The sequence below is a fragment of the Misgurnus anguillicaudatus genome, chromosome 2 (assembly GCF_027580225.2).
Source record: "Misgurnus anguillicaudatus chromosome 2, ASM2758022v2, whole genome shotgun sequence".
Classification (NCBI taxonomy): domain Eukaryota; kingdom Metazoa; phylum Chordata; class Actinopteri; order Cypriniformes; family Cobitidae; genus Misgurnus; species Misgurnus anguillicaudatus.
Genome location: NC_073338.2, coordinates 15,567,283 through 15,587,917, shown reverse-complemented (window position 1 = coordinate 15,587,917; position 20,635 = coordinate 15,567,283). Strand labels below are relative to the sequence as shown.

General features: G+C 35.9%; 2 protein-coding genes across 2 annotated transcripts; both read left to right on the top strand.

The window, feature by feature from the left end:
* The first annotated feature begins 210 nt into the window (after positions 1-210).
* On the top strand, positions 211-7,979 carry LOC129441911 (uncharacterized). Its single transcript, XM_055201684.2, has 5 exons — positions 211-979; positions 1,367-1,462; positions 1,543-1,648; positions 5,875-5,967; positions 6,052-7,979. Exons 1-4 carry the CDS (start codon positions 475-477, stop codon positions 5,930-5,932), a joined length of 765 nt encoding a protein of 254 aa, XP_055057659.1. The 5' UTR covers positions 211-474; the 3' UTR covers positions 5,933-5,967; positions 6,052-7,979.
* A 2,479-nt stretch (positions 7,980-10,458) lies between these two features.
* On the top strand, positions 10,459-20,615 carry LOC129441902 (protein lifeguard 1). Its single transcript, XM_073873524.1, has 7 exons — positions 10,459-10,619; positions 13,687-14,084; positions 14,241-14,320; positions 14,398-14,598; positions 17,641-17,769; positions 18,121-18,264; positions 19,374-20,615. Exons 2-7 carry the CDS (start codon positions 13,688-13,690, stop codon positions 19,524-19,526), a joined length of 1,104 nt encoding a protein of 367 aa, XP_073729625.1. The 5' UTR covers positions 10,459-10,619; position 13,687; the 3' UTR covers positions 19,527-20,615.
* Positions 20,616-20,635: the final 20 nt, after the last annotated feature.

The window sequence follows — 20,635 nt, the reverse complement described above, 5'->3', positions numbered from 1 at the left end:
GGTTCAATAGAATGGTAATTAATACATTCTCTGAGCAACATGTAAAGTATATTTCACTTATATTTGAATAATAAAGAAATTAAGTCAGTTTAGTTGTCTTTGTTAGTTCACATGTTTAACGACCCACATCATCTACTCTCAAAATCAGTGCAGTACTTTTCAAAAGCTAGGTGTGCGTGTTCTATGATTGGATGAAAAGTCATTGTAGACTGTGACGTCAAAGGATCGGTTGCGCGCAGAAGGCGAACTTCCGGCATAGTGCGTTAAGGAATACAGGACATAACTTCCAGGAAAATGCGGTAGACAGTTGTCTTAAATGAAAGAATAAAACCAAAATACAGTACATTTCGATGTTATATGGCGTTTAAATCAATGTACGATAAGGTTGTATATCCTGGGGGCTCATACGGAAGCGATCGTGTTAGCTGATCAGTCATCGATCGATCGGTATTAAGTGCGCGAGCTCGGCTAAACATGGGCACGAGATCTAGTCGTTTACATGAGGACTCCGTACCAACATCTTTCGATAAAGATGGCATCAAGCGGGAATCCTGTCGACGGATCCGGAGCGCAAGGCCTACCAGCCTCATGGTGGAGTTTTCCGGTAGTTTCGATCATGATTCAGAGGCGAATCACAGCCGGTCAGAGGAGGGCAGCGATTCGGATACCGGACACCAGGCGAGCGGTGACGGCAGCCCCGCCGATCGCACCGCGTCCCCGTCCCTGACCAGCCAGGCCTCGCCGACGGACGACAACGGAGCCGATGAGAAACGCGAAGAGGACGGAAGCCCGACGGGCCCTGTGAGCGGGGAGGAAATAGGCCGTGCACCGCAGCGCACTTTCTCGGAGCGTTTGCCCGGCGCTCGACACTCTTCCGGGAGCGGCGTCACGACGAGATCCGCACGGGTGAGAGGGAACCACGCGCGCCCGATGTCTGAGGCGTGGATCGGCCTCTACAGAGTCAACAACCGTCACGGTGGTACGCAAGAAAACGACCGTTTGCTTTAATAAACAGTGATGTTAAACGTCCAGTTATGTTAATTTCCTGTTCCTGGTTTTCATACAAGGCATGCAGTGTTGATAGTGAGTGACAACGATTAGAAAACAGTCTACAGGTTTGACAAAGACAGCAACACAAGCCCCCCCTTAATACAGTAACCAAGCTTTATTTACCATCTGAACAACCCTATTAATTTTACGACAAATTAAACATAATGGACATCAAATCCAGTTCACTGGAGGTCTGAGTCTCTGTTTGGTTGTTCTGTACTGTTCCTGTTCCTGATATCATGTCAAGGATATATTTTAACAGAATGTCAAAAGGGTCATAGTATAAATTTGTTTATTCTTTAATTCTCCATTTCAGCTATACGTTGCCCTTTCTGCACCAAACCCTTCCCCGGGGGGAGAATCGAGGACCACCTTTTAAGCTGTCTCACCTCTCCACCTCTTCCTTATAACAGTAAGCTTCCTTTTCTTTATGTCATTGGTGATCTCTTTCTTCTGCTAATAAGTCTAATACGTCATCTGTTTGCCCCATAGCGGATGTTCTTGCTAAGGACAGTGGCGAATGTTCAATCTGTCTTGAAGATCTACTACAAGGAGAGACCATCGCTCGACTGGCCTGCCTGTGTGTCTATCATAAGAGGTACTTTCACTAACGACTAGGGGTGTAAAAATACATGGATATGGATCGATACATTGATTAAATTTCTAACGATATGACGCATAGATGCCGCACATAAAATATTAAATATGATGTACCTATATTTTGACACTCTCCACGTCCTCATTCCTTGACGTAACATCCATCTACGCATTTCTGCCAAAGCGCACATTTTCGTTTATTTCCATCTGCTAGCGTCAGCAAGTGAATGCGATGCTGCAACCAAACGGTTGTAGTAGCGAAAACACAGAGAAATAGACAGAAGACGAGCGTTTGTTTAGCACTGCAGGTGATATTGTTCATGCAGAACGCGGTGTCCTCTCTTCTAAACATGTTGATTTTTTTATTTTCATTTTTTAAAGAAAAATCTCTCTAAAGAGAACACTGCAGCACTTGTTTGACTATAAGATCTAAAGTTGTGTGGCGGGTTGCACGATTTTTGAAAACGCTTTGGAAAAGGGAGTCAGACAGAGTACCAAAACACACATCAGCAGTAAGGAGCGTGTCTTCTAACCCAGTGGTTCCCAAACTTTTTCAACGTGCGGCCCCCCTTGTGTATGGTGCATTCCTTCGCTGCCCCCCAAAGAAAATTTGTGACAAAAAACTGTTCTAAACTCAACATTTTACTAAAACACATATTAAATTATACAAATAAAGTAGTGCTTTTGGTTAGTAGCCTTATTTTTTTATGTTTAATTACACAGAATTCATGATAAATTAATGTATTTTATAAAATGTCATAAAACTGGGGCCCCCCTGGCACCATCTCGTGGCCCCCCTGGGGGCCCCGCCCCCCAGTTTGAAAACCCCTGTACTAACCGACATCGTTGCCTGGGTTGCGTATTTGTGGGGCGGGTCTATCAAAAGAATGTGTGTTGTTTAGGTGATTTCCAATGTCAACACTGACTTCCACAGATCGTGCACCCCGCCTTTAAGGGGTGCTTTCCCAGACATGGATTATCTTAAACCAGGACTAGGCCTCAGTTTAATTGGGTAATATAACTAGTTTTAACAAACATGCCTTACTAAAAACATTACAGCACTGATGTATTTTAAGATATGTCAGTGCAAGTTGTTTTCAGTTTGGAGAGCTCTTACATTTATTTTAGTCCATGACTAGTCTAATCCTTGTCCGGGAAACTGCCTCTAAACGTTTAAGTTTAACAGCTTTATTTTTTGTGTGTGTTTTTATATTAACTACCTCAGTGACCGGTACTATTGCACATTTTGGCACAAAATACTGAAGTTTGACTGTTGCTATCATAAGCTTGATATTATTTTCCCCTCATTGGTTTTTTATTTTTTATTTCAAAAAAATGTATTTTTTTGTTAGTTTGATGTTGTAAATATTCCAATTGGGGCAGAGATTTTTATTTTCTATTTCATGATATATATTTTAGTTGCATTTGTAAGTTATTAATTCTTTCCCCGCCAGCGTTTTGCCATTTTCACAAAAGTTTAATGTTTTCCAGAAAATGTTATTCTTTACATTTATAAAAATACAATATATCAAATGAAAGAACAGGTCTTCTGCCCTCTACTTAAAAAAAAAAGTTTCATCCTATCTTCATTTGTTCTCTCTTTATCACCTCTCAAATATGAGTAGATTTCTTCAAAAATAGAACATTTTGAACACAAAGCTTAGATAATTGAATTTTTGTAAAGCACTTTTGTTAGTGATCAGATTTAGAGCGATGAACAAAACAAACATGAAGTTTCAACTGTTTTTAACTAAGTGAATGCTTTAGTGTTTTATAAGTTGGGTAAGAGCACCACCTAGTGGATAAAAGCGTAAATTAGCATTGCCGGAAAAAAACGTCAATTAGGGCTGGGGCCGATTCAGATGTTCCAGATCAATTCGATTTCGATTCGCAAGCTATCGGTTCAATTTTCGATTCCGATTCTCATGTCAATTTTTGTACTCGATTCAAATCAATGAATATAGATTTAATATTACTACAGCATTTTACCTCTGCATTACAAATCACGTATATAGCTTTGTTCTTGTTCACAACATAATTGTCATCTTGCTTGCGAAATCTAAAATGCTTCAACATCGATAAAGCACCTGAAACTGCCATTTTAAGCACTGAATAAATGAATGACAGGCTCGCCTCTCGCTCCTTGGTAACATCGTCCAAGGCAAAAAAGAGTGTGACATCTAGTGAAGAAGACTAGTAATTAGATTAACGTTAATTTTACGTTCAATGTTTGCGGAAATAAATACCGTAAAACTTCAAATAATAGCCCAGGCTTTTATTTTCCCAAACCTATCATCACACCAGGCATCTATAAGAGACAGGCTTTTAATTTAATTGTTCAAATATTACGTTTTATTTATAATTTAAATGTGTTTAACAAATTAGTTTGTGTAAGAATAACAGTCTTAAATTATTGGCAGCATAAATAAAGCAAACAAGGGTATGCTTTTTTATTGGTTGTTGCGTTAAATCTTACACGGATACAACAGTGCTATTTTCTGATTGGCTATTGTGTAGCCTCTTTCTTTTCTTTTCTTTTTTTTGATTGGCTAATAAGTTGCACGAAGCACGCTCGACTACGACTCCAGGGGAGACAGGCTTGATAGAGAGAGCGGTGCAGCCAGATACATTTTGGGTGCTACAGCATATTAAATATATGATAAATAGTTTTTTCGTTTGAGAAATACAATATGTGTGCATGCATGACAAAAGATTAAAAGCGCGGCTATTATCAGATCGGCCCTCAAAACACTACAGGCACACCGGGAAAAGTCCAGAGCCTCACGATTGCCACTCCGCTACTGTCATCATCACTGCAATCCTGACAACGACACTTGTTGTGTTGTCATAGTGATAATTAACGAACGATTGCGTCTGTCACGTGTAGGGATGCATATCAATTAATCGCGATTAATCTATAGCAGAATAAAAGTTTTTGTTTACATCATATATGTGTGTGAACTGTGTATAATAATTATTTATATATAAATATGCACACATGCATGTATAATTTTAAGAAAAAAATATATTTATGTATTAAGTATTTATATATAATATAAATTATACATAAATATACAAATGTATATACACATGTAAACATTGCTTAAATATATACATGCATGTGTGTGCATTTAAATATACAAAGTTATTATACACAGTACACACACATATATGATGTAAACAAAAACTTTTATTCTGCTATAGATTAATCGCGATTAATTGATATGCATCCCTAGTCACGTGACATCTACCGGTAAAACTTTAGCGTGTGCAATCTGCACCATAGAACTGGCTTAAACAGACAATCTGACGGGGTTTAGAAGATTTAATACAACCCGAAACTAAAAAACAGACCCGGCCTTTATTTGAGACAGGCGTTTATTTACCCAAACCTGTCGTCACACAAGGCATCTATTTGGGACTCTGCTATTATTTGAAGTTTTACGGTATGAAAAAAATTTGATTTATTCCCTTTGAGAATTGATTTTGAATCGACCACATTTAAAAAAAAAAGATTAATCAAAAAATCTATTTTTTTTGTCCAGCCCTATCGTCAATGGTAGTGATGGGAGAAACAAAGCTTTTCGAAGCAGCAAATCAATTGAACCAATTAGTTTTATTTATGGCAAAATCATTAAAACGAACTCCCTTTTTAATTATCATTTTTTGTCATTAAATCTGTCTATAAACCAAAAGTAGACAAAATTGTAGTATTATTAGTCAGAAGGATTAATGTTTTATGAACTTTTATAATAAAACTGACCCGAGTTCACCTACACTGGTCATTTGTGATCAACTCCGCCTAGTGGTGAATCTTCAGATTTTCAAAACAGTTTTGACGTAATAAAGCCTCGTTTGCTAAAATCATGTGACTTTGGCCAGTTTGAAACAAGCTACAAACCAATGATTCGAACCAAAAGAATCGTAAATATTCCGAAGCCTCATAAGGCATGCTTCGAAATTGCCCATCACTAGTCAATGGTGAAAAAAGAGTTAAAAATGTAACTGTTTGACTAGGCACATAATATAAAAAGATCAATAAATTAATCCAATCGTAATTGCATTGAAGCAGTGTTTGTTGTATCGGGAAATATTGCATCGCTGGAGGAGAAAAACGTTATTGGATCTGATTTACACCCCTACAAACACATGAAACCTGAGTGTTGTGCTTTGAAGTAGTTTGACTCGAATAGATCGAATGCATATTGATTTTGTTTCTCTGAACAGCTGCATTGATACATGGAGCAAAGTGAAGCCGTGCTGTCCTGAACATCCTTTCGATTGATTCGTGTGTCCAGGTGCAATGACACTTCGACTCAGGTGAGCATTTAGGCATTCACAAAAGAGAGTATGGTGTCTATTTTGACATTGGCATTAATGTTTGTTTCTGTGTCATCTGTTTAGGAGACAATACCCCCGGGCAGGAGCATATATTTTATGAAACGGATAACAACCATCAAAACTTGTTGCTAAATGAATAAGCCTGTTTTAAGTAAGCCTGGCTTTAAGTTTCTGATGTGATTTGGCTTTTTCTCTGCTCTGCAGCACCTGACTGAACAGCAGGTTTGCTCTGCTTGCCTTTTCTCTCTTAACTCTTTACCACAAAACTCAACGTGAGACCGTCAAATGACATGGATTTGAAATGTAACCGGAGAGAAAAGGTACACACGGATCGTCTCACGGACATCTTGATGGAGTTTGGATACGCCGTCATTTATGCTGGGTTCGCAGGCTTGGTGTTTGGGTTTTGCTCAGCATGCTGGGAAGACTTTGAATGAACTTTTTCGGTTGATGTTGTTTGGCAGATCCTGGATGAAAAGAAATAAGTTGTACATGCGTAAATATTGCACAGGATTACATACAAGGCATGATGTTTTATATTTCGGGTGATACTAAATGATGGGGGGTTTTTCTGAGGGTGGGGGGATTATTTCCCATATTGTTGCTAATAGGAACATTGGTTTTATCCACATGCTCTCAGTTCCTCTTGGTCCGAATACTTCTGCTCGGTTATTAACAAACCGGAGCAATGCATCAACTAGTCAGATTAATGGATGTATCATTGGTTGCGGTGAAATGTCTGTAGGTGCTTGCTCGTGTTCAACATCATTCGGATTTAGGGCGCAGATTTGGTTTTTGTGCAGGACTGTGAACAGTCATTCATTCAACATGCTTCAATGTGGATGGGATGTAGTAGACTGAAGAGATCCAGTCACACCAGGCCTTCTCTGATAATATGTTGAATGCGTGTGAATCAGGCCATCTGTGACTCGGGAGATGTGTGTCGGGTACAGTGATGCCATATGGCTCATGCCTTGCCAGAGATGGAGTTTCAGTGCAGCTGATGGGAAATGAGGACTTCTTCACCAGCACTATAGGAAGAGTACAGTGGAAAGCCAATATTTTGGACAGGTTTAAGATCCCGACACAGAGATGTTTTTACATTAAAAATATGTGTTTTGAGGTTTTTGGGGTTACTTGATTTCTGAGTGTTACGTTGATGACTCTATTGTGTCTTATAGTGTTGAGTTGGTCTGTTACCTTTTCTTTGCCTTAGATTAATGGTTTATATTTTGAATAGTAACGTCCTGGAGGACTTCAGACTTTCTGGACGTATGAAATTTATGCCTTCTGGGCTTTCCCTGCATGGCCCACTGGAGGTCATAAATCTCCGAAAAGTATTGTAATGGGTTTGGTTTAGAGGAGACTCATCTTTTATATTCGAATACTTAAGATGGTGTGCGTGTGGATGGCAGGAATCATCTTTACAGTTACATTTGTTTTGTGTTTGTGGTGCAGTGCATTGTGGAGTGGATGGGAGGTATTGTCAGAGTATTTTGACAATCTTTTAAGCTCTGTACGTTAGCTTTTGCCCTTTGTTTAACTTATATGGTGCCATACCTCAATATCCATATTTACTTTATTATTCTGGGGCATAGCTAACTCCAAAGGTGGTGTTTTCATTAAAAAAAATATAAGTATATATATATATACAGTATAAAATCAATGGAAAGTTATGTTATTATTCAGTGCTAAGGGTTTTTACCCGGTTGATCCTGTGTGGTTTGACAGTTGTTGGTCAAAAGTGAATAAGGTGGAAATGTTTTTAGGTCAATATGGTTTGAGGATATTCACACCCCCAGTCAGACAATCTGCCCTCATTCTGCTAAAGAACAACTGAGTATTTATTTATTAAAGTGTAAATATGTATTGCATTTCAAAATGGCTTTGTCTTTTGTTTGTCCATGATGCTGTTTCTATGCCTAAATCTTTTGTATGTCTGACAAATTGTTTTTATATGTATTTTTTACAATAAATATGCTTAAGTGTGATGGCTGCCTTTCATTTTTGGTCATGTTTTTTTTTTTAAGTAAGATTCTTCAGATGTTAAGGGTTCTTTCATGGCATTGTTAAGCACCTTAATTTTTTTTAAAGGGGTCATATTATGAGATTTTTTTTAAGATGTAAAATAAATATTTGGCGTCCCCATAATGTGTATGTGAAGTTTTAGCTCAAAATACCCCACAGATAATTTATTATAGCATGTTAAAATTGCCACGTTGTAGGGCTGAGCAAAAGTGTGCCATTTTTGGGTGTGTCTTTTAAAATGCAAATGAGCTGATGAAATGCAAACACTGATCACAATGATGGTGCACAGAAAAAATTATTCATTCAAATTTCGACTGTTTTGTAAGGTAGGTAGCAAGGCCAATTACAATAATACCGCCCCCTTTATCTGCACTATCCAACCACGACACTGCCATTTAATGCAAAGAGAAAGATGGAGAAAAAAAATAATCGACAGCACAATTGAGTTTCAATTACAACAAACCTCACTGAAAAAAAATGATTCATTCAAATTACTATTTTTTTTTAAAGGTAAGTGGTTGCAATCCATTTATTTAAGCTACATTTAAACAAAAAAAAAAATTAAACCAAACTTTTTTATTTAATTAAATTTTTCTGTTTTTTTTAAATGGAGCTTAAATAAATGTATTGCAACCACTTATTTAAAAAAAAAAAAAAAGTAAATTGAATGAATAATTTTTTTTCAGTGTGGTTTGTTGTAATTGAAACTCAATTGTGCTGTTGATTTTTTTTCTCCATCTTTCTCTCTGCATTAAATGGCAGTGCTGTGGTTGGATAGTGCAGATAAAGGTTGATAGAATTTTATAGCACTTAAACATGGAAAAAGTCTGATTTTCAAGCTATGTCCCCTCACTGTGGGTTCACACCAGCCGTGTTTGAGGCGTCAAATTCCCGTCTACCGCTTCTAGTTTGCCGCTTGAATATTTTGAGTTTACTTGCTTCATTCACGCGTGAAATTCTAGTCATTGAGACATTCATCTGGAAATTTGCGTCGTAGGAGGGGTTAATGCAGCGCATTTTTCCGCCAAAGTTTAAATTTTTCAACTCGCGCATTTCCCGTGGCAACGCTCAATTCATGCGAATGAGGCAGAATCGCGTCTGCCGTGCTAAACGCCTCATTCGCGCCGCAAGACCTCCAGACGCGCGTCTTTACATTGACTTAACATTTAAATCACTCGCGCTTGACACTCTTGACAAACAGCCAATCAGAGCAGAGCTCAACTTTATTATTCATGACCTTTTCAAATAAGTTAATAATAGAACATTTCATTCTATGGGAAAATCCTAAATGGACATGTAAAATTGTCTCAGGATCATTTTTGCACTTAATAAAGCCACATACCTTCTATGTAGATATCAGAGAACAATGTAACATTTATTATTTCAATGCATTCTTTGGCACCTTTAACCCACTGAGCTACAGAAATGCAAAGCTTTATGTTGTGACACAACAGTCACAAACACACTGAGCTGTAGTACATGACAGTTGCAGTGTCTTTGGTGCAAGCGTATTTGTGTCATTTTACAACCCTAGTTTAAAAATGCATTGTCTTTAAAATAAGCTTGTCATTTTATATATTGATTATTTGTTTGGTATTTCCCGGACAGGGCTTATCTTAGTCTCAGACTAAAATGCATGTTTAAGCTGCCTTAATTTAAAAACACCTTATCGTAATACATCAATGTTATTGTTTTGTCTCAAGATGCACACCGGTATTGTTTTTTGTAAGGTTTGTTTGTAAAAACGACTTAAATGTCTTAATATAATTAAGGACTAGTCCTGGATTAATCTAAAACCTGTCCGGAAAACAGCCCTTTAGTTTTAACCTGCAGTAATGAAAGAAGACAAAGCTTAGTGGGTTTTGCCCCATGTGTCAAAATCTTCCTATGTTTCAACAGCGCTTTTGTTGCACTTGTGTTGTTGAACTTGTGAAACCTCTTCCCGTCTTTATGTACACTCATGTTGTGATTTCCTTCTGTTGAACACAAAAGGACATAAACCAAGTATGAACATATCAAACCATATGCAAGCAATAGGTCTTATTACAGAAAAAAAATTATTGTGGGTATGTTTTCATCAGGATCATTAGCTGCTTTTTACCTCACTCATTAATGACTATTGTTAGACCCCTGGCCAGAATAATACAGAAACTGATGGGCAACTTTCATTATTATATACTTTCAATATTATATGCTTTCATTATTGTATACTTTCATTATTATATTTCATTATTATGAGAAAAAAAATGAAAGTGAAGTGGTTTGTAAACAATGAAATGAGAAATGTTATTATTATTGTCATAGAAAAGTATCAGTGTTTTTATTTATTTATTTTAATGCTTTTTATTTTATTGTGACTGGTGCACGTTCTTTGCACCAATTCAAGCTAACTGGAAACGAAACAAGTGTATGTGAACTTCGGTTAGCTTGCAATTGTTTGCAACCACAGCTTCTTTTTTACAGATTTTCCACACCGCGGGTTTTTGTTAGTGACGTAATAACGGATGTGAAAGCTTCTTCAGGCTGTGTGAAAATCACAGGTGATACTTTAAACATCAGATACCTCTGGGTGTTCAAACCTCAAACTAGACCAGACAGACCAGGTGAGCATTTTTATTTTTATTTGTGCTCTAAATGATTCAGTTGACAATTAAGAAATGAAATGGATATTAATGAGAAACAGATTTTGCCTCAACTGTAGGAAGCGTGTTCTCATTTTAAATAATCAGTTCGACTCTGTGAAATTAAAGGGATAGTTCAGTGCAGAATGAACATTCTGTCAAAATGTATTTACCCTCAAGTTGTTGCAAACTTGCATGAGCTGAAACAAGATATTTTGAAAAAACAGATTTGGGGCATCATTGACTTCCATAGTGTTGTTTTATCCTATGGCAGTCAATGGTGCCTCAGATCTGCTTGGTTACAAACATTCTTTAAAATATCTTAATTTGTATTCAGAAGAAGAAAGAAATGTATACGGTTTTGTAAATAGTTTGGAACAACTTGAGGGTAAATAAATGTTGACAAAATTTTCATTTCATTAAACTATCCCTTTAAGTTAAAATATCAGCAGTCCTACAAATAAAAACAAAAGACTCTGTAGCTTAAATGTCTCTTTAATCAACCTTTGTTATCCTCTTAGTATTTTAAATATAAATGAAATTTGATTAAATAAAAGTAAAACTGTACACTTTAGTATGGGGAACAATCCCAGTGAAACAATACAACTAAAGTTAAACCAGTAAGCGGTTGTTTATTAGCGGTATAAGACTCTTGACACCATGCAGGTTATAAATACACTGTAAAAAATATCTGTAGAAATTTCAGTATTACTGGGTATTACTGGCAACTAGCTGCCAGTAACTTACTGTAGATTTTACATTTGTTATTTACTGGCAACATTTTGTTCAAAGTTAAATGAACATTAAAAAATGTTAGTCTTTATCTTCTACAGTAAGTTACTTTTTTACAGTGGAAGTAAACTAAATTTTAATATGTTATCCTGGACCACAAAACCAGTCATAGGGGTAAATTTTTTAAATTGAGATTAATACATCATCTTAAATCTGAATAAAAAATATAATATTTGGCCGAGATACAACTATTTAAAAATCTTAGGGTGCAAAAACTCAAAATATTGTCTTTAAAGTTGTCCAAATGTAGTCCTTAGCAACACATATTACTAATAATAAACGAATTTATAATATACAGGAAGAAAATGTACAAAATATCTTTACAAAACATGATCTTTGCTTATTTTTTCCTAATGATCAGTCAAAAATAAAAAATACAATTATTTTGACCCATGCTATGTGTTGTTGGCTATTGCTACAAATATACCCGTGCGACTTTTGATTGATTTTGTGGTCCAGGGTCACATATAATGAACCTTTTTTTCTGGTAAAAAATAAAACTGTTCTGCAAAATTAGCAACTTGTTTCTCAATTCTTAGTAACACAGTTTATCCCAATGTATGTATGGTAAAGCTTATAAAATAACTTATATAAAATGAAGGGCCTAAGAGAAATATAGTTAATAAATTATTTAAATATATAATAAATATGTAATAAATATTAAATATAGTTAATTGTAAAAAATACTTTGCTGCCTTAAAATGTTTTGTTGAATCAACTCGGATTTACAAGTCATTTCAACTTACTATTATTAATCTTGACTAGAGATGAGTTGTCTACAGGTGAGTTGTTATAACTTATAAAATTAAGTTGACTTTTCTCAACTATATTTTATAAGTTGTGACAACTCATCTCTGTTGACATGACTTGTAAATCTCAGTTGATTAAACAAAAAATGTTAAGGCAGCAAAGTATTTTTTACAGTGTGTGTTTAGAGTAATGCTGTTCAAAATTTTAACATTTGAACACATAACAGGTTGAATTAGTCAGCCAGGCAACAGAATATAAAAACTGGAAATGCAAAAAAGAGCAGACATTAGGTAAAGGTTGATCAAGAAGGAAAGAAAAAAAAACTACAAGGAGAGAAAGAATAAAAATAAATACGGTCAACTAAAGCACTGCAAACTGTTTTTTTTTCAGTTTTATGCTCATATTACAATTAATATCATTATTATAATAAAATATTTACTTTGTTTATGGGTTTCATGTTCTCGGAGGGCAAAGCCCCTCCCCATCCCCTCTAAACCTAGCAATGCCCATAGTTGCGCTCCTAAAAAAATAAAGGTGCTTTACGAATGGTCCCATAAAGAACTTTTAACATCTGAAGAAACCTTTTTGTTTAACAAAAGGATCTTGTGGTGATAAAAAGGTTTTTCAGATTATAAAAACGTAAAAAAGAAATGGTACTTCTAAAAACGTTTGACTGAATGATTCTTTGAAACCCAAATTGTTTTCTTCTATGACATCGCTACACTGAAAAAAATGATTCATTGAATTTAATACTTTTTTTTAAGGTAAGTGGTTGCAATCAATTTATTTAAGCTACATTTAAACAAAAAAGATTAGTAAAGTAAAATAAAATATAAAACTTTTGTTTAAATGTAGCTTAAAAAATGGATTGCAACCACTTACCTTAAAAAAATGGATTAAATTCAATGAATAATTTTTTTCAATGTATAAAAAACCTTTCAAGCACCTTTATTTTTGAGAGAGTATATAAATACCTGTATTTACAGGGGGAAGTTTTGGGGGAAGTTTAGGGAGGATTTTTACAGGATTTTTAATTTGTTACAGGCTATTATAGATGAGAAAAAGTGATATATGGGTTGTTTCCCAGACAGGGATTAGCTTAAGCCAGGACTAGGTCTTAGTTTAATAGGAAATAAAACTAGTTTGAACAAATATGTTTTATTAAAACGTTACTTGTGTGCATTCTGAGGCAAAACAAAGGGCACTGATGTATTTTAACGTATGTCAATGCAAGTTGTTTTCAGTTTGGACAGCTCTTACATTTATTTTAGTCTAGGACTAATCTAATCCCTGTCTTGGAAACTGCCACATTAAGAATTAAAACACAAATATATTTATTAATATATTATTTTTACAAATGTACAAAAAAATATAGTTTTTAATAATTGTAGTGTGCTCTAATAACTGAAATTTAAATATTTGTACCAAAGTTGCTTTTACATCAGTATTGCATCTTGTCCTGTTCTTTTGATATCCTGACATTGCAATGACAACTTCTGTTGTTTAGGATGACGGACACAAAGAACCCATTGGCGGGACCAATCTACCCTCCACCTCCTTACCCTACTGCCCCTGTCACGTCAGACATAGAGACCCACAATCCTGCACCAGAAAATAGCCCTTTGGCTGGGCCAATTTACCCCCAATCATCATACATGCCCCCTCCTTACCCTACAGCCCCTGTCATGGGGGACAAAGAAAACCACAACGCTGCAACAGAAAATGACCCATTGGCAGGACCAATCTTCCCACCTTCATCTTACATGCCCCCTCCGTACCCTACAGGCCCTATCATGTATAACCAACCCGTCCCTCCACAAGGCGGCTTCATTGCACCCAACCTGCCACCAGAGGAGGCTGGCTTCAAAAAAGAAGACCCAAATGTACCTTTGGTCACAACAGATGTTATACTTCAGCCATGCTTTTAATATTACGCAATTCATATGATTGCATCAGTGATCTACTGACACATTACATTTTCCATAGTGTTATAAAACCAAATAGGTGTATAAAGGAAGAATGTCACAATGACAACGTGTTTGTTTGTTTTTGCATCAGATGAATCTAATCCAAATCAAGATAATGAACTCCTAGTGTCAGAATTTGAGGATGACACTATTCGGAAAGCATTTATCAGGAAGGTGGGTAGCTTTTAGTGAAACCGTACAAGTTTGATTATAATATGCAATTATAAGGATCTTTCTTTTGACACATGCAGGTGTTCAGCGTGGTAACCCTTCAGTTACTAGTCACCTTTACTATAGTGTGCATATTCACCTTCTCAACCACAGTCAAGGTGGCGGTTCAGGGCAGCATCTGGGTGTACTTAAGTTCATACATCATCTTTGTCGTGGTGGGTTCGTGTCTTGCCATTTTCTCCAAGTGTAGTCGCTCGCATCCCTGGAACCTGATGGCACTGGTGAGTTTCTGTTCTCATGTTGTCATACTTTGCATTAGAGCATCATCAAGCTTAAAAAGTCACCAGTGGTTAGATGATTCAGGTCTCAAACATGAACGTAACTTCAAAATCTTTATATCAGTGGACGGTTAACCTTCACAAAGCTGGTTCCTCCTCAGTCTTGTTTCTCTCATTGTTCTCATTTGTGACCCTGCCTGTAAAAATTGCCTTTTTCGTGATTTACATAAAATCATTTTACATAATATAAAGAACATTCTGTGAAAATATAACCTTGATATCTTTAATTAAAGTAAATGTAAACTTTGATGCTCTTTTATCATCATTAGATTATGAGACTTTAGCCTGAATTTCACAAACAGGGTCACATATAGTAAAATCACATAGATTTAACCATAGGACAAAATTTCCCACTTCCTCTGTCTAGCATTTTGTAAGGTAGTAATTTCCTTTTCATAACAAATGGGTACAGCTTGTACTTCCTCTTGACAAAGTGCAATGGCTTTCCAGGTTTATGCAAGGCAGTGGTTCTCAAACTGAGGGGTGCAAGATGGTGCCGGGAGGCCCCACTTTTTGACATCTTTTAAAATACATTCATTTATCATTTCTGCCTCAGAAAAGATAAGACTAACCAGCATCACTACATTGTATCATTTAATATGTTTTGTTTAATTTAAATTTAAAGTTTGAGATGTTTTGTGCCATGAATTGTCTTGGGGGGCACAAAGGAATGCACCTTACACAAGGGGGTGCATATGCCGAAAAGTTTGAGAACCACTGATGTAAGGGATAACTGGGTCAGCCTGTAATAAACCTTGACATGGTAAAGATGTATAATGAATATTATACTATAATAGTTATTATTATATGATAAACCAAATACATTAATAGATTATCGTTAAAGGATAGATCAAACTCCTAGGAGGAGAAAAACCCTTGAGAGAAATACATATATATTTATATATATAAACACGATAGGGATATGAAACTGGTAAGCGGATTAAACTGGTTCAGCCAATGGTCGTTGGTCGCGCATCACGTAGAAGGACAGTCATTAGATCAGTGTTGTGATGACCTTCACAGCATTAGGAACTGGGTCTGTTTGTCTCTTTGTCCTCGGGGTCGAGGACGAGACAGGGAGAGAGAAAAAGAATTCTATTAGCGTAGGGGCCGTTCACATGTAATGCAAGTGTCAGTATTGTGGTTTAAAATCCATTCGTTTCAAAAAAGGCTAACTATTGCGGCATAAGTATATTACCCAGATAAGTTATGTGAATGCTTTGTTCTGGACAAACTAACTATTGCGGGATAAGTACATTTACTGGACATTTTATGTGAATGCTTTGTTAAAGAAGAATGTCTAAAGTTTAGACTTAAACAGTCATAGCATCAACATCATAAAATATACTGAAAAGAAAATGAGAATAGTGACTTTTGATTTACCCTTTTTTTTAGTTATCGGGGACATTGTACATTAATAAAACATTTCTGTAAATGCATCAGAACATCAAAGAAACCATAAAATATACTTCAAATAAGATTATATTTAAAGTGGCCTTCAGAAGATCCAATATTCCTAGATTTTCAAAGCGGGGAAAGTCTTGGGAAACAGTAAAATCCTGGGGACATGAATAAAATGTGCATTTAAGTAAAATATTTATACTTATACTTTAAAAAAAATATATTTAAAGTAAAGATGGCTATCCACCAAAAAATGCAAAAAATAAAAATATTTGAATATTTTTATTCTGTATATTTAAAGGTAAAGTATTGCGATAGAGAGCAGGGATGGATGAAAATGCTTGTTTTAAGGGGCGGTTTCCCGGACCAGGATTAGCTTAATCCAGGACTAGGCCTTAGTTTAATTAGGAAATATAACTAGTTTTAAACAACATGCCTTACTAAAAACATTACCTGTGTGCATCTTGAAGTAAAACAAAGGGCCCTGATGTATTTTAAGATCTGTAAGTGAAAGTTGTTTTCAGTTTGGAGAGCTCTTAAAAGTGTTTAACCTCTTAAGCGTCACCCCACCCTATTGAGTTAAATCTACACTCTTGGAGCTTTCAAACAATATACAGTTTGTCATGATTAGATTAGAATTCACATGCAAACACTGAAGTAAATGTAGTCGTCCTGCTGGTGGGACAGTGACATTTAGCAGAAAATAAATGTTTTGAGGCACACTCTCTTCATAAATGAATCAATTACTCTCCCTACATAATTTATTTTATAAAACACTGCTGAAATGTCTATTCTGGAGGCTTAGACCTTTCCAACGATATATAGTTTGTAGTGATAGATAAAAATTTACATCAACAATATTGATGCAAACTTAGGTGTCCCGTATTCGGGACGGCGACGCTCAACAGTTTAAGTCTAGGACTAGTCTAATCCCTGTCCGGGAAACCGCCCCTAAATGTTTTAAAGTCGCTATGAAATTAAAATGAAAAACTGTCATTTGTTTTGGAATATTGTCAGGTTTTTTTTACAAATGACTTATCTGTAAGCTTCATTATTTTTTTTAAAAATTCATGTGCCCTTGTAATCTTTAATTAAAAATGTAAATCTCCTCAAAACGATCTCTCTTCACTTCCGGTCATATGGTATGGCAAGTGGACTTGGTCTGCGATTAGCAATTAGCCACATGACCCAACTTTAAATGATCCAATCAGATCTCGATGGACAAATTCAAATCCATATTTCTTTCATTTCAGAAGCAGTTTCACTCAGATATACGTCAACACGGGGAAAATTAGGCAATCGATACTTCCGTTTCATGGCGACTTTAAATTATATAGTTTAAATTTGGTGTTAGATTAACATGCAAGACACTAAGCTAACTAGTAAACTGTATTTTAAAGTTTTTGTATTTTTATACATATAATGTCCTGGGGATGAATGTCTGCCAAATGCAAAATATTTCATATTGTTATATATATATATATATATATATATATATATATATATAAACTGTAAATTTTTCTGTTTCCATTATACTATTGTCTTTGTAAACATGTCATGTTATATGCTGTTGTATCTGTGCAGACAATGGTGACCCTGAGTCTGTCTTACATGGTCGGGACTGTGGCTTCATATCACAACACAACATCAGTGGTCATTGCTTTAGGATCAACCGTGATCATCTCATTCACCATCATCATTTTCTCTGCCCAGGTATATTCAGTTTGTCTCACACTAATCTTCTCACATCATCAATGACTTAAAACAATACACAATATATCTAAAGAGTATGATAGACTGCAGTGGTTGTCAAGGTTTTGTAAGGAATTAAAATATGAAAAAAATGAGGTTCAAGAGTTTTCTAGAGTCTGGATGAGCACTGAACCACATTACTGTATACTCAAAGTATTTCATTTGTGTAGCAAGTTTAATATTCTGTAGCTTGTGTTATTTTTATAACAATTTAACTTTATAAACATTAAGGACCAATTATTGAATAACTTGACATCTGAGTCTATTTGTTTTTTCATCTATTAATTCCAGCTGTATGTTTTCTGCTTTCAGACTCGTCTGGACTTCACTGTGTGTAATGGCATTCTGCTCATACTCGCTGTGGACTTACTCATGTTTGGATTCTTCAGCATCTTCTTTTACTCCAGGGTTTTGCAAATTGTCTATGGGTGTCTGGGAGCTCTTCTGTATGCAGTGGTAAGAAAAATAATAAAATCATATGTGTAGAGATGTTTAAAAGATGTTTACTCAGAACCACCAACTGTACTGATTGGCAATATTATTTATTTTTCTGCACCTTTATGTCTTGTTGTATTGTATTGTATTGTTGTTGCACTGTCTTTTTGTATAGGCTTTATGCCCAGCTGCACTACTTCCTGAACTTCAGCCAGCTCCTTGTTTCCTGTCTGCCATTATTGGACAAACTGATCAATCCAGGCGTGACCGACCTCAGTAGTCACAACAATAATCAGGCACACCTAGACTAATCAGCCCGTCCAACAATGGCAGACAGGAAACAAGGAGCTGGCTGAAGTTCAGGAGGTAGTGCAGCTGGGCATAAAGCCTATTGTCTCTGGTCTGGCATTGTTTGCTTTATTCACGTCTGGTATGAACGCACTATTAGGGGATGACATGTTTGTCCTGTGGCAGCTACCGTAGCTTCTCTATACGTTTTAAAAAGGGAGGGGTGAGTCGTTGGCTGCAATTCACAGTCTCACCACTAGATGCCGCTAAAAATCACAGTGGACCTTTAACGACAATCCCCCAAATATTGATAACATGCATGTGTATAAAAAACAACTTTGTCCACCAATGCAAAACCAGAGATTTTTAAAGGGACACTCCACTTTTTGGCTTCAGGAGGCACAGTGATATTACGCAGAAGCTAAAAATAGTCCCCTGCTATTAAAGTTACTAAGGGGACTATTTTCGGGCAGTGCGTAATATCACTACGCATGCTGCAGCCATGTTACAGCAGCAAAGTCCGCCAGAATGAGAGTATAGTCCTAACCATTTCTGCCTAGAAAATCACAACTTTTAATTTTCCGTCGGTCTTAGTACAAAATGTTACCACAGAAGAGATTAAATAGGAACAAAAATATCGAAACTATTTGGTTATTTTTTAGCGCGATGCTAATGGTCTAATCAGATTCAATGGATTATGCTAAGCTATGCTAAAAGTGGTACCGCCAGACCCGGAGATCAGCTTCCAGTGGAGTGTCTCTTTAAAACAGATTAGATTGTATGTTGTATGTATTTAAGATATGGATTTGTTTCTCATTGTCTTGTTTATATCTCTGTTATAGTTCCTGGCGGTGGACTGTCAGCTGGTGATGGGCAGGCAAAAATACAATCTGAACCCTGAAGAGTACGTCTTCGGTGCTTTAATTATCTACCTGGATATCATCATGATTTTCCTCTACATACTTATGATTATTGGCGGAGGCTCAAAGAACTAAACTTCCATGTACATATACCTGCACAGACATATTTGACACATCAGCATTTACACACACATACACAGCAGCAGCACTCCTAATTCTGCACATGCATACAATATTCATCTCATAAAATACATGAAACCTTTGAAGATCATTCAAAATGCTGAGGCTGGACTGGTGTAGATTCATCTCAAGTACTTTCACGTCACACCTTTCACACTTATAACACTTGTGCTGGCATACAAACAAGACAGCCGGATGGACAAGTGCAGACTCAACCACTTCTACTGACCACCAGGCCACAGCCTCATATCAAAGTACATCTCCTCATCCCTTGAAAACAGCAGAATCCAAATGTGAAAACTCACCTTATTTTAAAAAAAATGTTGTTTGTTTTCTATTAGGTGTAGCTGTATTTGTATTAGGAGTATTAATTATTAAACATTTCTCTGTATATATTAACCAGAAGCACATGTTTCCTTAACAGATAATGATGATGCTAATATGTACTACATTCTTTCTCTTTGCTGATCACAACAGTATTAACAATACGTTTTATATGCTTAATGCCTTAATCGTAAATGACATCGATAAAAGCGCCATTGTGGTTCGTGAAATCGTCCAAATCTTGTACTATACCCTTTGATAGCATGACTGCTCTTTATTTATGCTTATATTAAATCCATAAATCCTTGTACTTGACATCAGCGTGTTATATTAGTTGGAGATGTGTAACATAAAAATGTTTTAAATAATAAATTGTTTTAAAAAACTGCACTGAAACAGCAAAAAAGCATATCACATAGATACAATGCAATATAATATAACAGAAATGTCCATTTTTGTCTGTTAATTAGTTTATTGCAATAAGTATTTTTTGCATATCTATTCTGTCTCTGTTTGAAACAAAGTTGGAAGTTACAGAATTAAAAAACAACTACTGTGAAACACAAAGCAAAAGCTTATTTTAATTTTACCACTGTGAATCAAGGCAAGATAAGGAGACCATTTTAATATTTATTGTTTATGTTCATGCTCTGTAACTAATTTTTGTTTTATTCTTAACCAGTAACGAATTGCAGCTTTAATAAAATGCATTTCTCATAACCCGTGTATGTAGGTTACAA

Coding starts and splice junctions, on each gene's coding strand:
- LOC129441902 (XM_073873524.1), top strand. CDS start 13,688: ATGACGGACACAAAGAACCCATTGGCGGGACCAATCTACCCTCCACCT. Junction 14,085..14,240: donor ACCTTTGGTCACAACAGATG/TTATACTTCAGC, acceptor TTGCATCAGATG/AATCTAATCCAAATCAAGAT. Junction 18,265..19,373: donor GAGCTCTTCTGTATGCAGTG/GTAAGAAAAATA, acceptor TCTCTGTTATAG/TTCCTGGCGGTGGACTGTCA.
- LOC129441911 (XM_055201684.2), top strand. CDS start 475: ATGGGCACGAGATCTAGTCGTTTACATGAGGACTCCGTACCAACATCT. Junction 980..1,366: donor AGTCAACAACCGTCACGGTG/GTACGCAAGAAA, acceptor TCTCCATTTCAG/CTATACGTTGCCCTTTCTGC. Junction 1,649..5,874: donor CTGTGTGTCTATCATAAGAG/GTACTTTCACTA, acceptor TTCTCTGAACAG/CTGCATTGATACATGGAGCA.